The 20,000-nt window shown below is 46.8% G+C and overlaps 2 protein-coding genes across 2 annotated transcripts in view; one reads left to right on the top strand and one right to left on the bottom strand.

Moving 5' to 3' along the window:
* LOC115465865 (retinol dehydrogenase 16-like) overlaps positions 1-1,881 on the bottom strand; it is a 101,698-nt gene extending 99,817 nt beyond the window's left edge. Inside the window, exon 1 of the mRNA XM_030196665.1 lies at positions 1,519-1,881. Within this exon, the coding sequence (XP_030052525.1) occupies positions 1,519-1,563 (45 nt within the window). The 5' untranslated portion in view covers positions 1,564-1,881. The remainder of the gene's footprint in view (positions 1-1,518) is intronic.
* The window catches only part of LOC115465866 (retinol dehydrogenase 16-like), a 112,231-nt gene that overhangs the window by 4,852 nt on the left and 87,379 nt on the right, over positions 1-20,000 (top strand). The window lies entirely within an intron of this gene.

Here is a 20,000-nt window from a genome sequence, read left to right as displayed (position 1 = left end):
CTGGCTCTACAAGCTTAACCCTTTATGTTCTGTGTGCCTCTGTCTACAGTGGGTTTGAGGCAAAGGCTTTCTGCCTTCCTTTGTGTTTGGTTCCTCTGGCTTCTGCCTGGGGCTCCTACCCTGGTGGGGAGGGGGTTGCTGTGTTAGTTCCCCTGTCCTGCGCTAGTCCCCTGCGTGGGCGTGGCCCGCTCTGGTCCTTTGTTTCCCCCTCTGCCCTACTGCTGGTGTTCAGCGCGTGTCTGGCATCTTGGGGCCCTCTGGGTTCTTTCACCCCTCCCTGTGTGTGATTGGGTTCCAGTTCAGCCGTGAGGCTCGCACGAGTGGTTCTGTCTGCGTGGGTTCCGGTTCGGCCGCGAGGCCCGCCTGTATGCCTATTTCCCTTCTTCCTGAGGGACTGGGGGGAGGGGTAGCTTAGGGGGTATTGTGTAGCTGGGGTGTGCGGTGGTGGGTCGGTCTCCCCTTGGCCTGGGTCGGCGCCCTGCTGGCCTCGGCCAGGGCCCAAGGGCTCACGACCAACCCAACGGATTACAGGGTGGGGACGGAGGAGATTACTCACGGGGACGGGTGGGGACGGGTTAGATTCTGGCGGGGATAAGCGGGGACGGGTTTGATTCTGGCAGGGATGGGTCGCATGTCTGTCCCCGTGCAACTCTCCAGTTAGTAGGCTAACATGTGAGAACCAAACTGAGCAAAGTACAACTTATGCCTAGCCCTTAGGAACAGTTCAAGCATAGAAAGGCATTTATTATTTTTCTACAATTGTGATATGTATGAATGAGAGTGGATGTTTGTGGTATGAGTTTGTCAGTTTTTAACAACAATGTGAAGGGAAGAATTTAGTTAGATTTATAAAAGACAGTTAATAAAGAGTGAATTTTTGCATTATAAACGGTTGTTGAATATGTTGCAGGGCCTGGATAAAGAGACCATGCAGCAGGTTTGAGTGAGTGAAATTAACATTTATTAAAGACTAGTAAAAAAGCCCCGTTTCTGATGCAAATGAAACGGGGGCTAGCAATGTTTTCTTCTGTGTGCATGTGGGAGTGTGTGTGTCCCTGCCCTCTGGCCTCTCTCCCCTCCCCCCTCTGAGTCCTTCACTGTTACAGAGCCAGCGATTTGATTTCGTGCTCTGCTGTTTTCCTTCACTGACTATGTTACAGAGAGGGCGGGGCAGACACTCTTAGGGAAACCGGATATCTCGCCCCCTTCACACTTCCGGCTGAAGGCTTCATAGAACGTTGGTGTTGCTTTTTATATAGAGAGATGTTGGAAATGGGGTGCATTGAGTTCACAGGTGGAGAACTCCAGTGCAAAACAAGTCTTGGAACATGAGAATGTCCTCTGTGGCCTGCGCCTGAAGGACCACTGCACTACAGTCTCTTGGTAAAGCAGTACTTCCTGTTGGCTCTGGGCTGGCTCCCAGAGTAATCAGTACAGTTCCTAACATTTCACCAGCCATCCTATCTCAGGCTAGATCCAACATGCAAAGCTACAAGGTCCAAGTTAAATTTGGCCTACCTGGCTGTTGTGGTTCTGGTTTACAGGGATGCGGTGAAGGTGCATGCAGTAGTCTTTGCTCCTTCCCTCTGGGCCCTCTTAACCCCACTCTGGCCCTGCCTTTTATAATTCCCGGTTTCAGATCCAGCCCTCCTGTCTCACATCCTGGGCGGGGCTAAGGGTTTTAAGGTGGCTCATAGCACTTGAGGGATCCTTCTTAAGGGTGAGGGGCAGTGTTTTGTATACCCCCTCACAATCTGGTACTGGAGTTTGAATTTTGAATTTAGATCATGCCTTTTCTCAGTAGTAGTTCAAGGTGAGATACATTCAGATACAGTAGTTATTTTTTTTTTTTGTCCCTGAAGGGCTTACAACCTAAGAGGCCATTTTACTGAAGCTTAATGTATGCAAACAGCCACATGGCCCTTAGATATGAAATAAGCCACATACAATTTAATGTGTAATAAGCTTTAGTAAAAGGGCCTCTAAGTTTGTACCTGAGGCAGTGAAGGCTTAAGTTACTTGTCCAAGATCTCATGGGGCAACAGTGGGATTTGAACCCTGGCTTCTGTAGTTCTCAGCCTGTTGCTCCAACCATTAAGTACAGCTAATATAGACAATACATATTCCAGATAGGTTTGATAATTCAACAGTAAACTAAAGGCCAGGAGATTTGAAGCCTGGCAGCCATTTTGAAGTGCGAATCGGCAAGGGAGGACAGTTGGTGCTGGAAGCGGGCAGGCAAGACTGCATGCCCCGAAGAATTAAAAAAACAAGCGGGCGGTGAGGGACCGGATCGGGAGGGAGGGAGGGAGGGAGGAGAAGAATTCGCGAAACAACTCGGGAGGGGGTGGCAGGGGGGAAAAGGGAATCGCTGCTGGGCATGGGTGGATGGAGGGGGTCGCTGGGTATGGATGCATGCAAGGCAGGGGAGAGGAGGGTACACTGCTGGACATGGGTGCATGCAGGGCAGGGGAAAGGAGGGTCACTGCTGGACATGGGTGCATGCAGGGGAGAGGAGGGTCACTGCTGGACATCTGGGTGCATGCAGGGCAGGGCAGAGGAGGGTCGCTGGGTATGGGTGCATGCAGGGCAGGGGAGAGGAGGGTCACTGCTGGACATGGGTGCATGCAGGGCAGGGGAAAGGAGGGTCACTGCTGGACATGGGTGCATGCAGGGCAGGGGAGAGGAGGGGAGAGAGAAGAAATGCTGGACATGGATGGAGTGGAGAGAAGAGTGAGGAAGGAGATGAGATGAGGGAAAAGGGAGAGAGGAGAAAAACTGCACATGGATGAAGAAAATAGGCAGAAGCTGAGGACCAGAAATGAAGAAGAAAGGAGGAAAGAAATAAATGGAAAGGAAGCCCTGGAAATGGAGTTAAGAGGACAGATAGCAGCAGAATCGGATACTGGGCCAGCATGATCAGAAAAACAGTCACCAGACAACAAAGGTAGAAAAAAAAATCATTTTATTTTCATTATAGTGTTTGGAATATGTTCACTTTGAGAATCAGGTGCTCAACATTAAAAGTTTATATTTATTTACTTATTTATGGCATTTTATCCCACATTAAACATGAATTAAATTGGGACCCTAGGCTGTGGGAGGCTCTGTGTTGCTTTTTGTGCCAGGGGGTGGGTCCGTCACGGGATCACGATTTTCCCATGATCCGCGTCATTCCAGGACCACCTCTGGTGAGGAGGACACGGGGGTGGACAGTCTGGGAGGAGACTCGAGCTCCCTGGGGTTGGCAGGAGCCTGGGAAGTGCTGAAATGGGTTTACAATGTGTGGGTGCATGATGACGTCATTAATGACGTCTATAACACATGCGTGGTGCCTTTAATTACTCTGTTGACTTCGTTAAGAGAACAGAGCATCGGGGAACATAGTGCCATCAATGCATAATTAAATATGTGAAGGGGGAATTTGTTGTGACCCATGAAAGGGTTGGATTAAATAAATATATAAATTGCCGAAATCATGATAGAATTCAGGACCTAGGAGTTTGTATTGGCTGGCCATAAGGTTATATTTGCTTAGATGCTATGTAGATTAGTCTGTTTTTGGAATGTTCCAGTTTAGGTGTTTGGGGGTCATTTTAAGTGAAAAGTTTTAGAGGGTAAACGTCAGGGCATGGCTCTGATCTGACTCATATGGTTTAAATCCACAAACGAGGGTTTAAGGTATTATTTTTAATGAGAAATGTAAAATGGAATCTCTGTATGGAAATATGGTCTCAAATAGAGCTCTCTGATTAGATGCACTGCTCTTGTTAGGGTTTTGCTTGGTGACAGTTAGAGGAGAGCAACAGAAGACCCTGACGAGAGAAGACCTGTTTTCCTTTTCTGTTTGTATGTGAGCAGGGGCGTAGCCACGGGTGGGCTTGGGTGGGCCCAGGCCCACCCAGTTTTGGTTCAGGCCCACCCAGCAGTGGAGGCAGTGGAGCGGAGGGAGCAGGCTGAGCTCCGTTCCCGCATCTGCCTCCCTCACTCTCACAGCAGCGCTTCCCAAACGCTGCCCACCGCCGCCATGATCGCGGGATTTACCTCCCTCCTCTCAGCAGCAGCGGTAGCGAATCATACACGCTGCCTCCTTCTAACCCGGAAGCGGACACTTCCGGGTTAGAAGGAGGCAGCGTGTATGATTTGCTACCGCTGCTGCTGAGTGCTGATACGGAGGGAGGTAAATCCCGCGATTGTGGTAGCGGTGGGCAGCGTTTGGGAAGCGCTGCCGTGAGAGTGAGGGAGGCAGATGCGGGAACGGAGCTCAGCCTGCACTGTAAATTTTTTGGGGGGGGGGAGAAGAGGGCTCCGGGCGGCCAGGTGGAATCGCAGGACATGGATGGGAGCGGGAGGGGCGAGAGGAGAATCGCTGATGGCTGGAGGGAGGGGACAGGGGAGAAAAGAGAATTGCTGGTATAGATGGATAGAGGGGGGCAGGGGCAAGAACAGAATTGCTGGGTATGGCTGGATAGGGGCAGGGCAGAGAGGAGAATTGCTGGGGATGGATGAATGGAGGGGGGCAGGGGAGGGAAGAGAAATGCTGGGGATGGATGAATGGAGGGGGGCAGGGGAGAGAGAAGAGAATTGCTGGGGATGGATGGATAGGGGGGACAGGGGAGAGAAAAGAATTGCTAGGTATGGATGGCTGGAGGGGAGAGGAGAGTTGCTGGACATGCGTGGATGGAGGGGAGGAAAGAGGAGATAGGAAGGTTGCTGGACATGGGTGTATGAAGGGGAGGGCAGAGGAGAGGAGGGTTGCTAGACATGGATGGAGGGAAGGACAGGGGAGAGGAGGGTTGCTGGACATGGATGGAAGAGAGGGAAGGGAGAGAGAAGAAATGCTGGACATGGATGGAGAGGATGGAAGAGTGAGGAAGGAGATGAGGGAAAAGGCAGAGAGGAGAAAAAGTGCACATGGATGAAGAAAATAGGCAGAAGCTGGATCCACTGGACAGTGAAGTCTGCGGAGGACCCAGCTTTTACTTATGGATATAGAGCAAAAAATGAAGAAGAAAGGAGGAAAGTAAAGAAATAAATGGAAATGAAGCCCTGGAAACGGAGTTAAGAGGACAGATAGCAGCAGAATCGGATACTGGGCCAGCATGATCAGAAAAACAGTCACCAGACAACAAAGGTAGAAAAAAATCATTTTATTTTCATTATAGTGTTTGGAATATGTCCACTTTGAGAATCAGGTGCTCAACATTAAAAGTTTATATTTATTTACTTATTTATGGCATTTTATCCCACATTAAACATGAATTAAATTGGAACCTGGGATCATTTAATTTTTTTTTTTCTGGAGAGAGTAATGCATTGCCCCCCCCCCCCAGGCTCTCTCCCCGGCTATAGCCAGCTCTGCAATTTTGAGGGGAGGTGCACAGGTGGACGGGGGGGGGGGGGGGGGGGGGGGGGGGGTGCAGAGGTGGACTGGGGAGAGAGCCTGTTGTTAAACATTTACCAGCACACCACTGTCTAGTGCCCACCCATCCAACCTGTTGGCCCACCCAAAAATTGACTTCTGGCTACGCCACTGTATGTGAGAGGTGCTTGATGAAAGGATTTGATAGAATTTGCATGAAATAATAAAAGAGTGAAATAATAAAAGAGTAACTGAAAGTACTGAGGGTTTCAGAGGTTTGTACTGTGGTAAAAGGAAACTGATTTCCCTGCTTCTGGGAAGAAGGTTATGCTCTTTAGATTATTTTAATTATGTTGATATTATTTAAAAAGGAGGGGAAAAAGCAAGAGGAACAAAAGGTTTTTGCCATCGAAAAAAATGTTTTCTTAAAATATGGGGGCCTGTATTAGACACATTATCTCAGAGAGGCTGGAGTCTAATACTTAACACGCTCTGATAAGATTATTAGATGCTGATACACACATAAGGAACAATAACTACATATATGCTTTTATTGGGACATAAGGGGGGGGAGGGTGGGGGGAGGTACTGATAGGGGAAAGAGGGGCAAGGAGTAATGCTTATAGGGAACGTTCATTTTTGGAAATATGCTTTATAAAGTTCAAATGAACAACGGTCACATTTAGATATAGCAATAATAAACACCACACAATATGAGGCATAAGTTGAATTAAACACTTTATTATGCTACTCATCTACTATAATAAAACTCACCCTCAACGTTCTGAGGACACTGACGTCGGTGAAGCCAAGCCCTGACTTCCTTCAAAAAGGTTCGAAGGTTCGTGGTGGTGAAGCCACCAAAATCGCTCCGGGCCCCGCCCTTGAGGGCGCAGCAATAGCAGAACAACGAAGGGGTTGGTAGGGAGGGAGGCGGGGGTGGGGGTGGGAAATCGCACTGGGCCCCGCCCTCATGTCAAACGTCATGATGTTGGGGGCGGAGCAATGGCAGAACAACGAAGGGGTTGGCCAGGGAGGGAGGGAGGTGGGGGGTGTTGGCGACAAAAACCTTGCTAGCGCCCGTTTCATTTGCTCTGAAACGGGCCTCTTTTACTAGTTTAACAATAAAACTGTAAACATTTTGGTTATAATGAAAACGAATGGAGGAGAAGGAGTGTGTGTGTGGGGGTGGGGGGAAGATAAAAACATTGATGATAGAAGTTAATGATGTATATATATTTTAATTATGTTGATATTATTTAAAAAGGAGGGGAAAAAGCAAGAGGAACAAAAGGTTTTTGCCATCGAAAAAAATGTTTTCTTAAAATATGGGGGCCTGTATTAGACACATTATCTCAGAGAGGCCGGAGTCTAATACTTAACACGCTCTGATAAGATTATTAGATGCTGATACACACATAAGGAACAATAACTACATATATGCTTTTATTGGGACATAAGGGGGGGGAGGGTGGGGGGAGGTACTGATAGGGGAAAGAGGGGCAAGGAGTAATGCTTATAGGGAACGTTCATTTTTGGAAATATGCTTTATAAAGTTCAAATGAACAACGGTCACATTTAGATATAGCAATAATAAACACCACACAATATGAGGCATAAGTTGAATTAAACACTTTATTATGCTACTCATCTACTATAATAAAACTCACCCTCAACGTTCTGAGGACACTGACGTCGGTGAAGCCAAGCCCTGACTTCCTTCAAAAAGGTTCGACGGTTCGTGGTGGTGAAGCCACCAAAATCGCTCCGGGCCCCGCCCTTGAGGGCGCAGCAATAGCAGAACAACGAAGGGGTTGGTAGGGAGGGAGGCGGGGGTGGGGGTGGGAAATCGCACTGGGCCCCGCCCTCATGTCAAACGTCATGATGTTGGGGGCGGAGCAATGGCAGAACAACGAAGGGGTTGGCCAGGGAGGGAGGGAGGTGGGGGGTGTTGGCGACAAAAACCTTGCTAGCGCCCGTTTCATTTGCTCTGAAACGGGCCTCTTTTACTAGTTTAACAATAAAACTGTAAACATTTTGGTTATAATGAAAACGAATGGAGGAGAAGGAGTGTGTGTGTGGGGGTGGGGGGAAGATAAAAACATTGATGATAGAAGTTAATGATGTATATATACAAGTATGATGTATCATTTAAAATGCCAATTGTTAAACTTAATGGCTATGTTTAAACAGTGGAGTCATCAATAAAAACTGTTGAAAATAAAAAGGAGGGGAAAATAAGAGAGCACTGTTTAAGGGGAACTTTATTGGGTAAGTGTTAATGAGCAAAAATATCCCACGGTTTTCTGGGGCTGTGTAATGAATATGGGGAATTGATATGATATGATTTCTGAGGGATAGTTGTTGGGTTACAAAGAGAAGGAATATTTGAGTTAAATAGGGTAATGCTTAAATTCTGTACATGACAGATAATTAAATTACCTGGTATTAGGAAATCAGAGTAGAAAGTAACTGAAACCCAATCTCTCGTGGCTGTGTGTATTCCAGGTGAGACTGTGAGTGTGAATGTTTTGAATGTTCTCCATTTTAGCAAACCCTGTGAAGAAGAACTGCTCTTCTGCTCTCTTTAGTTAGGGATTTAAACTTAAACGTTAAATAAGTCAGGAACGTAGACAAAGGAAATTTACTTTATTTTGTTTATAGTAGAATACAGTACAGGTTCCAGCAGCTGACAGGCTCATCCACAGATGCACACACTACAGGGAGGTAGAATCTCTCCTGTTATTTTCTTTATAGAATAAGTTTAAGAAGAAGTTCAAATGAAGATCAACCAAGACAGATGAATGGTTCCAGTGGACAAGAAAGCAGGAAAATCAGCTAAGTCCTGAAGAGAAAACACCTTAATGAAATTAATGGAGTGAAAATTTGCTTTTACTCCATAAACTTATACTTACCTCAAGGAACTGAGAAAGGAGAAAAAAAATAATTAAAATAGGTTTAATTATTCCTCGACTATAAAACTGGTCCAGAGTATTATAAAATTAATACTTACCAAAAAGGGAATTCCTATGGGAGAAAAGGAAATTAAAATTTGTTAAGTAAAAGTTTATTAAGGAAATTTATGCTAAACTTACTGATTGTCATATAAGATATTTACCTAAAGTTGTTTAGAATTTTGGTGATTCCTATTAAAAAGAAAACATATTGTAGAGTGTAATACTGGATCCAGTAGGGGTTATAGCTATTTATAATATTTAACATATCTATTATATTGAAGTGTCGAACAATTTTAAATAGTTATTTTAAAATTTGAGTGCAATATTCCTATAAAATTTGCACTTTAATAAATAAGTTATTATAGAAAACCAGAATTTGTGTGGTGTATGTACAGTATGTGAATTAAGTTGATTCTTTTCATAATAATTACCTATAACTTTAATGTATTCATCCGGTAACACCTATTTCCAGGATGATGTTTTGTTTATGTTCACTTTGTCCCTTGTGAACTGAACACAGTGAACCTTGGCTCACACGACTACAAACCAGAGAGATAATTGACCTGTGGGAAGTTCACAAGCAGGACGGGTGACAATAAGCACACTGGACCCCAAATCCTATTTAATCAGAAGTCACCAATTTACTGTTACCAATATAATTTACCCATTGGGTCCTACTTGGCCTGCTTTAGCTGGGTTATATCAGAACCCTCTTTCAACCAGGGCAATTCTAACCCCCTTTTTTATATTTAAATTTGTTTATTGATTTTTCAATTTAACAAGAATACACTTGTTATTGAAATACAGCCATAATTTTTCCAACAAAACAATAATAATAATTTTAAAACAAACATTGACATATCTCATCTTTTACTAAACGTAGTAATTTTGCTTCCTTAGACCACAATAGAATTTGGAGGGGACAATATGAGTTAGAGAAGATTATTACTATAATTAGTCAAAAGAAACATAGTGGCGTAATACTCCCATATTTATATTGATATTACTTCAGTTGTTTCAAATCAAGAAATGACTTTAGATGATCAGGTGAATAAAAAGTGTATTTAACCTGTCCCAGCTTGACAACACATTTACAGGGATAGGCTAGGAAGAACGTCCCTCCTATTTCAGATGTTCTTGATTTCAATGCCAAAAAGGCTTTTCTTTTCTGCTGGGTCGATTTCATTACATCCAGGAAAATCTGTACTTTAATTCCACCAAAACAGGTTTTTAAATTCTTGAAGTAAAGTTTCATTATGTTATTCAAGTCCTGTTCAAATATTAATGATACAATCAAAGTGGGCCTTTCTGTTTTCTCATCCAAAGATTGCTCTAATATTGCTGAAATATTGTTTAGATCCAAATTTACTTTCTCAACTTCTTGTTTTCCCCCCACGCCTCCTTTAGAATTAGAAATGTAGTATAATTTATTTATAGGCGGAATTGCTTCAAGGGGCATTTTTAGCACTTCATTTAAATGTATCATGTGGATTAATCCCAAGGAGTTTGGGGAAATTTAACAAACGTAAATTTAATCTTCTATTAAAATTTTCAATGTGTTCAATTCTCCTTCGAATGTCAGTATTATCTTTCACTACAGCTTCTTTAAATTCTTGTAGACAATCTACATTCTTTTGGATACTTGAAACCTTTTCAGCTATTTCCTTTTTAATCAAGTCCACTTTTGAATTTAACTCTTGAAATTTGTTATTAAAAGTACTGACTTCACCTGGTGTTTGCTGGAGAGTTACATCCATTTTATTCAGCTTTATCCAAATCATTTCGAGGTTTATCTCCTGTATTTTCTCTGAGGCTCCTGCCTCAGCTCTCGGCGTCTTCCACAGCGATACCAGACCCTCACTGGGATCCTCACCCAAAACACTTCCGGTAGGCTGCTGCTCTCCTACTGGAATCGCTGTCGACACCGGGCATGGGGGCTTTTATTTATTTATTTATTGCATTTGTATCCCACATTTTCCCAGCTTTTTGCGGGTTCAGTGTGGCTTACAATAAGAAGTGAATGATGGAAGTACAATTTGTTACAGATTGGTTATGGATTACATTGTGCAGAATTATGCGAGACAATCGAAGTGTCGTTAAGGAGTACAACAATGGAACACAGACATTGAACATTGGAAGGAGACAATGGGAGCTTGAAGGGCAATATTAAGGCATAAAGACATATGGTATACATATTTCTGTGAGTAAAGGTATGAGTGATGTGGGATTACGGGGGATGAGAGTTCAGAAGTGGATTACGGGGGATGAGAGTTCAGAAGTGGATTTATAGTGCAATACTAAACAGTAAGTGTGGATTTTATGTGTTTTGGCTCTTTCCGTAAATTTTTTCAAAAGGATGGGTCTTCAATGATCTGCGGAAGGAAGCTTGCTCGTGGATTGTTCTTAAGTTGCGAGGCAGTGTATTCCAAAACTGCGCGCTCATGTGAGAAAAGGTTGACTCGTGTAGCGTCTTGTATTTCAAGCCTTTGCAATTGGGGAAGTGGAGGTTGAGGAAGGTTCGGGATGATCTTTTGGCGTTTCTGGGTGGTAAGTCTATTAGCTCAGACATGTAGGCTGGGGCTTCGCCGTGGATGATTTTGTGAACTAATGTGCATACTTTAAAAGTGACGCGTTCCTTGAGTGGAAGCCAGTGCAGTTTCTCTCGTAATGGTTTTGCACTTTCATATTTTGGCTTTCCAAAGATGAGTCTGGCTGCTGTATTTTGGGCTGTTTGAAGTTTCCTCAGTGTATGCTCTTTGCAACCTGCGTATAGTGAATTGCAGTAGTCCAGGTGGCTGAGTACGAGGGATTGCACTAGGCTGCGAAAGACGGATCTTGGGAAGAATGGTCTTATCCTTTTCAATTTCCACATGCAGTAAAACATCTTTTTAGTTGTGTTGTTTGCGTGAGTTTCGAGTGTTAGGTGGCGGTCGATAGTGACTCCAAGGATTTTGAGCGTTTCTGAGATTGGAAGGTTTAGGTTTGGTGTGTTTATAGTGGTGAATTCCTTTGTGTTGTATTGGGAGGTGAGTATCAGGCATTGAGTTTTTTCAGCATTTAATTTCAGACGGAATGCATCTGCCCATGTGTTCATGATGTGTAGGCTTTTATTGATTTCATTGAAGATTTCGTTAATGTCTTGTTTGAAAGGGATGTATATTGTCACGTCATCAGCATATATATAAGGGTTGAGGTTATGGTTTGATAGGAGTTTTGCCAGAGGGATCATCATTAGGTTGAAAATGGTTGGTGAAAGAGGTGATCCTTGTGGTACTCCACATTCAGGTGTCCATGCCTTAGATGTGGTTGAATTTGATGTGACTTGATACGAACGTTGGGTTAGGAACCCCTTGAACCAATTTAGGACATTTCCTCCAATGCCGAAGTATTCAAGTATGTGTAATAGGATTCCGTGGTCTACCATATCGAAGGCACTTGACATGTCAAATTGTAGGAGGAGTATATTGTTGCCAGTCGCAATTATTTGTTTAAATTTAGTCATAAGGGTGACTAATACTGTTTCTGTGCTATGATTCGACCGGAATCCTGATTGGGCATCATGCAATATTGAGTGTTTGTTTAGATAGTTAGTGAGTTGTTTAGTTACCATTCCTTCGGTTATTTTGGTTATTAGTGGTATGGATGCTACTGGCCTGTAATTGGTTAATTCATTCGTGCTTTTCTTTGTATCTTTAGGTATTGGGGTGAGTAAGATTTTTCCTTTTTCTTTTGGGAAAAGTCCGTTTTGTAGCTTCTCTATCAAAGGTGGAGAAAGAGATATTTCTTCTCCCAGCAGGGCCTCTTCTTCCCCAGATAGCCCCGCAATGGGATCTGTATCCCTTGGTATTTGGGAGACTGGCACCAAGAAGCGTTCGAGACCCAATTGGATCGGAGAGGAAGTCGAGGTAGGTGGGGGCACTAGCCTCATCGACCCCTTTCGCTTGGTATGGGGCATTTTGAACAAGAAAATTCTTATCTCCAAAGTGGGTTTTTGGAGGTCTGTTACGCCACCATCTTAGTTCGCCCCTTCATGTACCTTAATTTTTCCCAAACCCCTTTTAATTCCCCACACCATATCACCATGAAACTAATGGGTTGGTGGAGAGATTTAATGGGAAATGAAAGCATATGTTAAAGACTTTCATAGAAACAGGAGACTAGGACTGAGAGAAATATTTGCCCTACCTACTGTTTGCATACAGAGAAGTACCAGGAGTCTACAGGGTTCTCCCCATTTGTGTTGCTTAATGGTCTGAGGATGAGAGGGCCCCTTGATCTAATAAGAGAACATTGGGAGGGGAAAGTTGATACATCTGACACCTCTGTAATTGAATATGTAGTTAATATGCATCAGAGATTAGAAGAACTTGTGGGTTTTGTCAGAGATAACTTGCAGTCAGCCCCGACTATGCAAAAGACCTGTAAGGCCCAAAATAGAGAGTTTTATGAGGGCCAGCAGGTACGTGTTTTACTCCCACTTTGTCAGAATAAACTTCAAGCTAATTGGGTGGTACCTTACAAGGTCATATGTTGCCTGAATGATACAAACTACGTAATATCTATGGACTTTCAAGGCAGAAAGCAGCATACTTTTCATGTAAATATATTAAAGGCCTATGCAAATCGCACAGCTATGGTGCTAGCTGTGTGCAACCTATCAGAAGAGTGTCAGGATAGTGAGCCTTTACCTGACCTCCTAGCAGAGACCTTACAAGAGGGATTGTCAAGTCTCTTGAGACTTGTATAGCTGTTTCTTAAGAGTTATCTAATATAATAAAACGCACCCTCAACGTTCTGAGGACAACGTTCTGTGAAGCCCTGAAGCCTTGAAGCCTTGAAGCCATCTGACGTCACTCCCAGGCTGAAGGGTTCGTGGATTCGTGGTGTGAAGCCTTCAAGCCAGCCAGCCGTCTCTGCCCCGCCCTCGCCTCAAACCAAACAAATCCGGAAGCGAAGCGTCAGGGAAGGAGGCGGCGCTCCCGACGTCTAGCCTTCCCTTCGCTGTGTTCCGCGGAACACAGCGAAGGGAAAGCTAGACGTCGGGAGCGCCGCCTCCTTCCCTGACGCTTCGCTGCACGAACCGCCACGGAGGTAAAGTTAAAACGAAGAAGAAAAAAAAAAAGGGATGCATGGATGCGAACGGGGGGGGGGGGGGCATGGATGCGAAGGGGGGGGATGCATGGATGCGAAGGGGGGGGGCATGGATGCGAAGGGGGGGAGAAGAGGGCGGGCCAGGCTGGGACATGGGAGAGAGAGGAGCATGGATGCGAGGGGAGGGGCATGGAAAGGAAAGAGGGGACTTGCTGGAAAAGGATGAATGGAGGCGGCAGGGGACAGAGGAGCATGGATGGGCATGGATTGGGAGGGCAGGGCTCAGGGAGAGAGGGGAATTACTGGAAATGGATGAATGGAGGGGGCAGGGGACAGAGGAGTATGGATGGGCATGGATTGGGAGGGCAGGACTAAGGGAGAGAGGGAATTTGCTGGATAGGGATGAATAGAGGGGACAGATGGGCATGGATGGATATGGATTGCAGGGCAGGCCTCAGGTAGAGAGGGCAATTGCTGGATAGGGAAAAATGGAGGGGCCAGGTGACAGATGAGCATGGATTGGAAGGGCAGGACTCAGGGAGAGGGAAATTGCTGGATAGGGATGAATGGAGGGGACAGATGGGCATGGATGGATATGGATTGCAGGGCAGGCCTCAGGCAGAGAGGGGAAATGCTGGATAGGGAAAAATGGAGGGGCCAGGTGACAGGAGCATGGATGGGCATGGATTGGAAAGGCAGGACTCAGGGAGAGGGGAATTGCTGGATAGGGATGAATGGAGGGGACAGATGGGCATGGATGGATATGGATTGCAGGGCAGGCCTCAAGCAGAGAGGGGAAATGCTGGATAGGGAAAAATAGAGGGGCCAGGTGACAGGAGCATGGATTGGAAGGGCAGGACTCAGGGAGAGGGGAATTGCTGGATAGGGATGAATGGAAGGGACAGATGGGCATGGATGGATATGGATTGCACGGCAGGCCTCAGGCAGAGAGGGGAAATGCTGGATAGGGAAAAATGGAGGGGCCAGGTGACAGAGGAGCATGGATGGGCATGGATTGGAAGAGCAGGACTCAGGGAGAGGGGAATTGCTGAATAGGGATGAATGGAGGGGACAGATGGGCATGGATGGATATGGATTGCACGGCAGGCCTCAGGCAGAGAGGGGAAATGCTGGATAGGGAAAAATGGAGGGGCCAGGTGACAGAGGAGCATGGATGGGCATGGATTGGAAGAGCAGGACTCAGGGAGAGGGGAATTGCTGAATAGGGATGAATGGAGGGGACAGATGGGCATGGATGGATATGGATTGCAGGGCAGGCCTCAGGCAGAGAGGGGAAATGCTGGATAGGAATGAATGGAGGGGCAGGTGACAGAGAAACATGGATGGCCATGGATTGGGAGGGCAGAGCTCAGGGAGAGAGGGGAATTGCTGGAAAAGGATGAATGGAGGGGGCAGGGGACAGATGGCCATGGATTGGGAGGGCACGGCTCACACTCTCTCTCTCATATACAATGTCTTTCTGACTCTCACTCTCACACACTCTGTCTCACACTGTATCACATTCACTCTCTATGTGCCACACAGTCACTCACACACTCGCTTGGTCTCATACACACACTCTCTCTCACACTGTGTCTCACATACACACTTGCACACACTCTCATTCTCACACACACACTCTCTCACAAACACACTCACACCCAGACTCACTCTCTCTCTCACATACTCACACTTTCACTCTGACTCTCAAACAGTCACTCTCACATACACTCTCCCAAACATACACACTCCAAGGAAAACCTTGCTAGCGCCCGTTTCATTTGTGTCAGAAACGGGCCTTTTTTACTAGTTTAGCTATAAGTCTCAATATCTTGAAGTATAAACCCCTAGCACATCAACGCACCTAAATCTCTTGTTCTTTTCTGAAGTTCCTTTACTGAATAACATAGATGATTATTCACAGTCAGCACAAAGGAACCCTGTAGTTTTGTGAGCTGTATCAGTGGAGAGAAGGTAGAAGTTTAACCGGGATCAGCTTGTTGCTGAGATAAGAAAGGTAGTTCCATAGATAGAGGCAGCTCGGAGTTCGGTGTTTGGGAGTGCAGTACCCTCTTTTAGGAGGGTATTTTCAGGGTGAAACGACTAGTGCTTTTCCAGAGCTACAACAGGATCATCGCTTTGTCCTGGAGCAAAATGGATACTGTCCTCATGGACAGGGGGGGCGAAGCTCATACAGACTTAGAAAGGAAACAGTAGAGAGGCCAATAGGGACAAAGCCTGCCCTCGAGTGGCAAGGTTGGCTCTAGGGGGCAGCCCCTGATTGGAGGAAAAGGTCATACCTGGCTGACCTCTCAGGACAGAGATAGTAAGAATGACCAGGAAGTACTGGCACGTAAACAAAGGAGCCAAGCTTGGCTGAGACAGAGGAGTGATCTAAGCAGCATCACAACCAGTAGTAACAGATCTTACACAGGCAAGTGGGGTTGCGTTGTCTGTGAACTACATCACACACAATGCCTTGCTCCCACACATATCCTAGCAGTGAAGAATGCAGCAGTAAAGATCTTTAGAAGTAAGAATAGCAGGGGAAGCATTAACACATTTTAGGGTCACATTATAACTAGCGCCAGGCTGTCAGGGGACAGAACAGGGATCTATAGAACAAATTGTAGTGGGAGAGCAATTACCCCCCCCCCCCCCCCAAAAGGCAGCAGTTAGAAACAGTATTGCAAAAGTATGCTGATGTGTTTTCCACTAAACCAGGACTTATCCATTTGGCTAATCACAATGTAAACACGGGTGGCCATGACCCACTGAAGCAGGGTGCCTGTTGAATATCTACTGAGTGAGGTGGAGAGGCAAATGAAGCAGGAGACTAATGAGATGCTAGATCTAGGTGTTATAAAGAAGTCTCATAGTCCCTGGGCTTCTCCTGTAGTTGTCGTTCCCCCCAAAAAAGATAGCACAACCCACTTTTGTGTGGATTACAGGAGACTTAATCAAAGTACTGTATCTCATATCATTCTGATGCCCCGGATGAACGAGCTACTAAACCACTTAGCTGGGGCCCAGTACCTGACTACCATGGACCTTAGCCGAGGGTACTGGCAGATTACCTAACAGCTGCTGCTCATGAGCGATCAGCATTTATTACCCCATTTGGTCTGTATGAGTTTATTGAAATGCCTTTCAGGGCCGGTCTTAGCAAGTGCGGGGCCCTATGCAGACCAATTTGATGGGGCCCCATCCTAGCCCTGCCCCCACCCTAGCCCCGCCCCCACCCTAGCTCCAGGGCCGGCCACCCCTCCCTCTGAGCTCCAGGGTAGCCACCCCTCCCTCCGAGCTCCCGGGCCATCCCCTCCAAGCTCCAAGGCCCCCCAGCTCCAGGGCTCTCCCTCCCAGCTCCAAGGCCTCCCTGCCTGCCTCCCAGCAACAAAAGGCCCCCCACCAAGCTCCAAGGACTCCCTCCCTCCCTTCCAGCTCCAAGACCTCCCTGCTTCCCACCCAGCTTCAAGGCACCCCTGCCTCCCACCCAGCTCAAAGGCCTCCCTGCTTCCCACCCAGCTCCAAGGCCCCCCCTGCTTCCCACCCAGCTCCAAGGCCTCCCTGCTTCCCACTCAGCTTCAAGGTCCCCCTGCCTCCCAGCTCCAAGGCCCCCCACCCAGCTCCAAGGCCTCCCTCCCTCCCTGCCAGCTCCAAGGCCTCCCTGCTTCCCACCCAGCTTCAAGGACCCCCTGCCTCCCAGCTCCAAGGCCTGCCCCCCCCCCCCCGAATTTTAAAAGTTTACCTCGTCGACATCGGGTTACAGCAGTGGCAAGTAGCAGCAGCATTGAAAAATGTGCAAGCTGCTCGGCGCTTCAGGACTCGGGAGCCTTCCTTTCCCTCTCTCAGCTCTGGTCCCTCGAGGGTGGGACCAGAGCTGAGAGAGGGAAAGGAAGGCTCCCGAGTCCCGAAGCGCCGAGCAGCTTGCACGCTTTTCACTGCTGCTGCTACCTGCCGGCCGCTGTAACCCGACGTCGATGAGGTAAACTTTTAAAAGTCAGAGGGAGGGGGAATTGGAGCTCAGGTGGGCGAGGCGAGTTCAGGCGCGCCGCGCGGGGCCCCCTTGAGCACGAGGCCCTATGCGGTCACCTCGCCCTAAGACCGGCCCTGATGCCTTTTATCATGAAAAATGCCCTGGTACATTTCAGTCCTTAGTGAATCGTCTGTTAGATAGACTCCATGAGCATGCTAGGGCTTATCTTGATAATATTGCTGTGTACAGTCAGACTTGGGATGACCACCTGATCCATTTGAGTGGAGTACTGGACTGGATCAGGGAGGCTGACCTGACTATAAAACCCAGCAAATGTCAGATGGGGATGGCAGAAGTGCAATATTTAGGGAACAGAGTGGGAGGTGGATAGCTGAAGCTGGAACCAGCTAAGGTGGAAGCTATACAAAACTGTCCCACTCCCCAAACTGAAAAGCAAGTACTGGCCTTCATTGGAACAGCAGGGTATTACAGGAAGTTTGTGCTTCACTACAGCACCATAGCCAAGCCCCTGACTGACTTGACTAAAAAGAGACTACCCTGAATCGTTACCTGGTCGCCAGAATGTGAAGCGGCCTTCCAAAAATTAAAGACAGCATTAGCTACCAATCCAGTACTAGTTGTACCTGATTACCAGCAAAGATTTGTGGTACAGACTGATGCCTCGGCATATAGCAATGGGGAGTTGCAAGCTCCTTGACAGAGAGTTAGCCCATGCTACTATTGAAAAAGAATGTTTATCAGCTGAGGAGAGATGGGCGTCCTCGGCCGATAATGGAAAAAAAAGAGGGGCGTCCCTGGCGAGAATTTGGTCCGTTTTATTTGGTCCCTTTTTACTTCCAGACCGTCTCTTTTAATCTGTTCAGCCTGGCTTTTAGTTGCCTCTAGCATTGTTTCCTTGAGGTACCATATATTTAGGGTTACCATCCAGCTTATTTTCGAAAGAGAAAGATGCCCATTTTTCAATACAAATCAGGAGGTGGGCGTCCTTCTCCTGCGGGCGCCCAAATCGGTATAATCGAAAGCTGATTTTGGGCGCCCCCAACTGCAGTCCGTCGTGGGGACAAACAGAGTTCACAGGGGCCTGTCGGAGGCATAGCAAAGGCGGGACTAGGGCGTATTTATTCACTGAGGAGAGATGGGCGTCCTTGGCCGATAATGGAAAAAAGAGGGGCGTCTCTGGCGAGAATTTGGTCCGTTTTATTTGGTCCCTTTTTTTTTCGGTCCAAATCACAAAAAGTGCCCGAACTGCCCAGATGACCACCGGAGGGAATACAGGATGACCTCCCCTGACTCCCCCAGTGGTCACTAACTCCCTCCCACCCTAAAAATAACAACTTTAAAAACTTTTTTTGCCAGCCTCTATGCCAGCCTCGAATGTCATACTCCAGTCCATCGCAGCAGTATGCAGGTCCCTGGAGCAGTTTTAGTGGGTGCAGTACACCTCAGGCAGGTGGACCCAGGCCCATCCCCCCCCCCCAGCTGTTACACTTGTGGTGGAAAATGGGAGCCCTTCAAAACCCACCAGAAATCCACTGTACCCACATGTGGGTGCCCCCCTTCACCCCTTAGGGCTATGGTAGTGGTGTATAGTTGTGGGGAGTGGGTTTTGGGGGGCTCAGCACCGAAGGTAAGGGAGCTATGTACCTGGGAGCAATTTGTGAAGTCCACTGCAGTGCCCCCTAGGGTGCCCGGTTGATGTCCTGGCATGTGAGGGGGACCAGTGCACTACGAATCCTGGCCCCTCCCACGACCAAATGCCTTGGAGTTATTCGTTTTTGAGATGGGCGCCCTCGGTTTCCATTATGGCTGAAAACCGAGGGCGCCCATCTCTACAGCCGGTGATCTCAGCATTTGACCCAAATGTTGAGATTTGGGCGCCCCCAACCATATTATCAAAACGAAAGATGGATGCCCATCTTGTTTTGAAAATACGGTTGGCCCCGCCCCTTCTTGGCGCCATCCTCGGAGTTGGGCGCCCTTAGAGATGGGCGTCCCCGATCGAAAATGCCCCTCCATATGTCCGGTTTTACCCGGACATGCCCTCTTTTTGAGAAAATGGCCGGGCAACTGGGCGGGTTTTGCCAGCCTGTCTGTTTGTCCAGATTTGTGGATAAATGGGCAGGCTGGTGGGCGGGCGGGCCTAGTGGTGTCCTATCCTCCCCCTCCCCTTACCATACTGTACTGCCCTGGTGGTCTAGTGACCTCTTCAGGGCAGGAAAGAGCATTGTCCATCTGGTGTAGCCCAGCTGAAAAAAGGTTGAGAGCCACTGCACTAGATCCTTAGCAGTATTTAGTGTACCTGAATGTAACTCAACCTTGAGCTATTATGGAGTTACCAGACCTCTGCCCTCACCGCATCTCTATCTTAAATGTATCAAATAGCATATTTTACTATTTGACTGAATACGAATAATGAAAAACATCATTTGGCCGAATAGAAATAATGGGTATTGAGCTTTAATAACAGAAAATAAAGAAAACAATGTGAAATCAGAGATCAAGTGTATGTTTCAGTAGAATTTAACTATATTCATGTATATAAAAACATCAGTGGCTATGAATTGTTTCTTGATTTTTTTTAAGTAATCTTGAA

Source organism: Microcaecilia unicolor, chromosome 3 (genome assembly GCF_901765095.1).
Source record: "Microcaecilia unicolor chromosome 3, aMicUni1.1, whole genome shotgun sequence".
NCBI lineage: Eukaryota > Metazoa > Chordata > Amphibia > Gymnophiona > Siphonopidae > Microcaecilia > Microcaecilia unicolor.
Note: the sequence above shows the minus strand (reverse complement) of the source record. Positions and strands in the feature narration are given on the sequence as shown.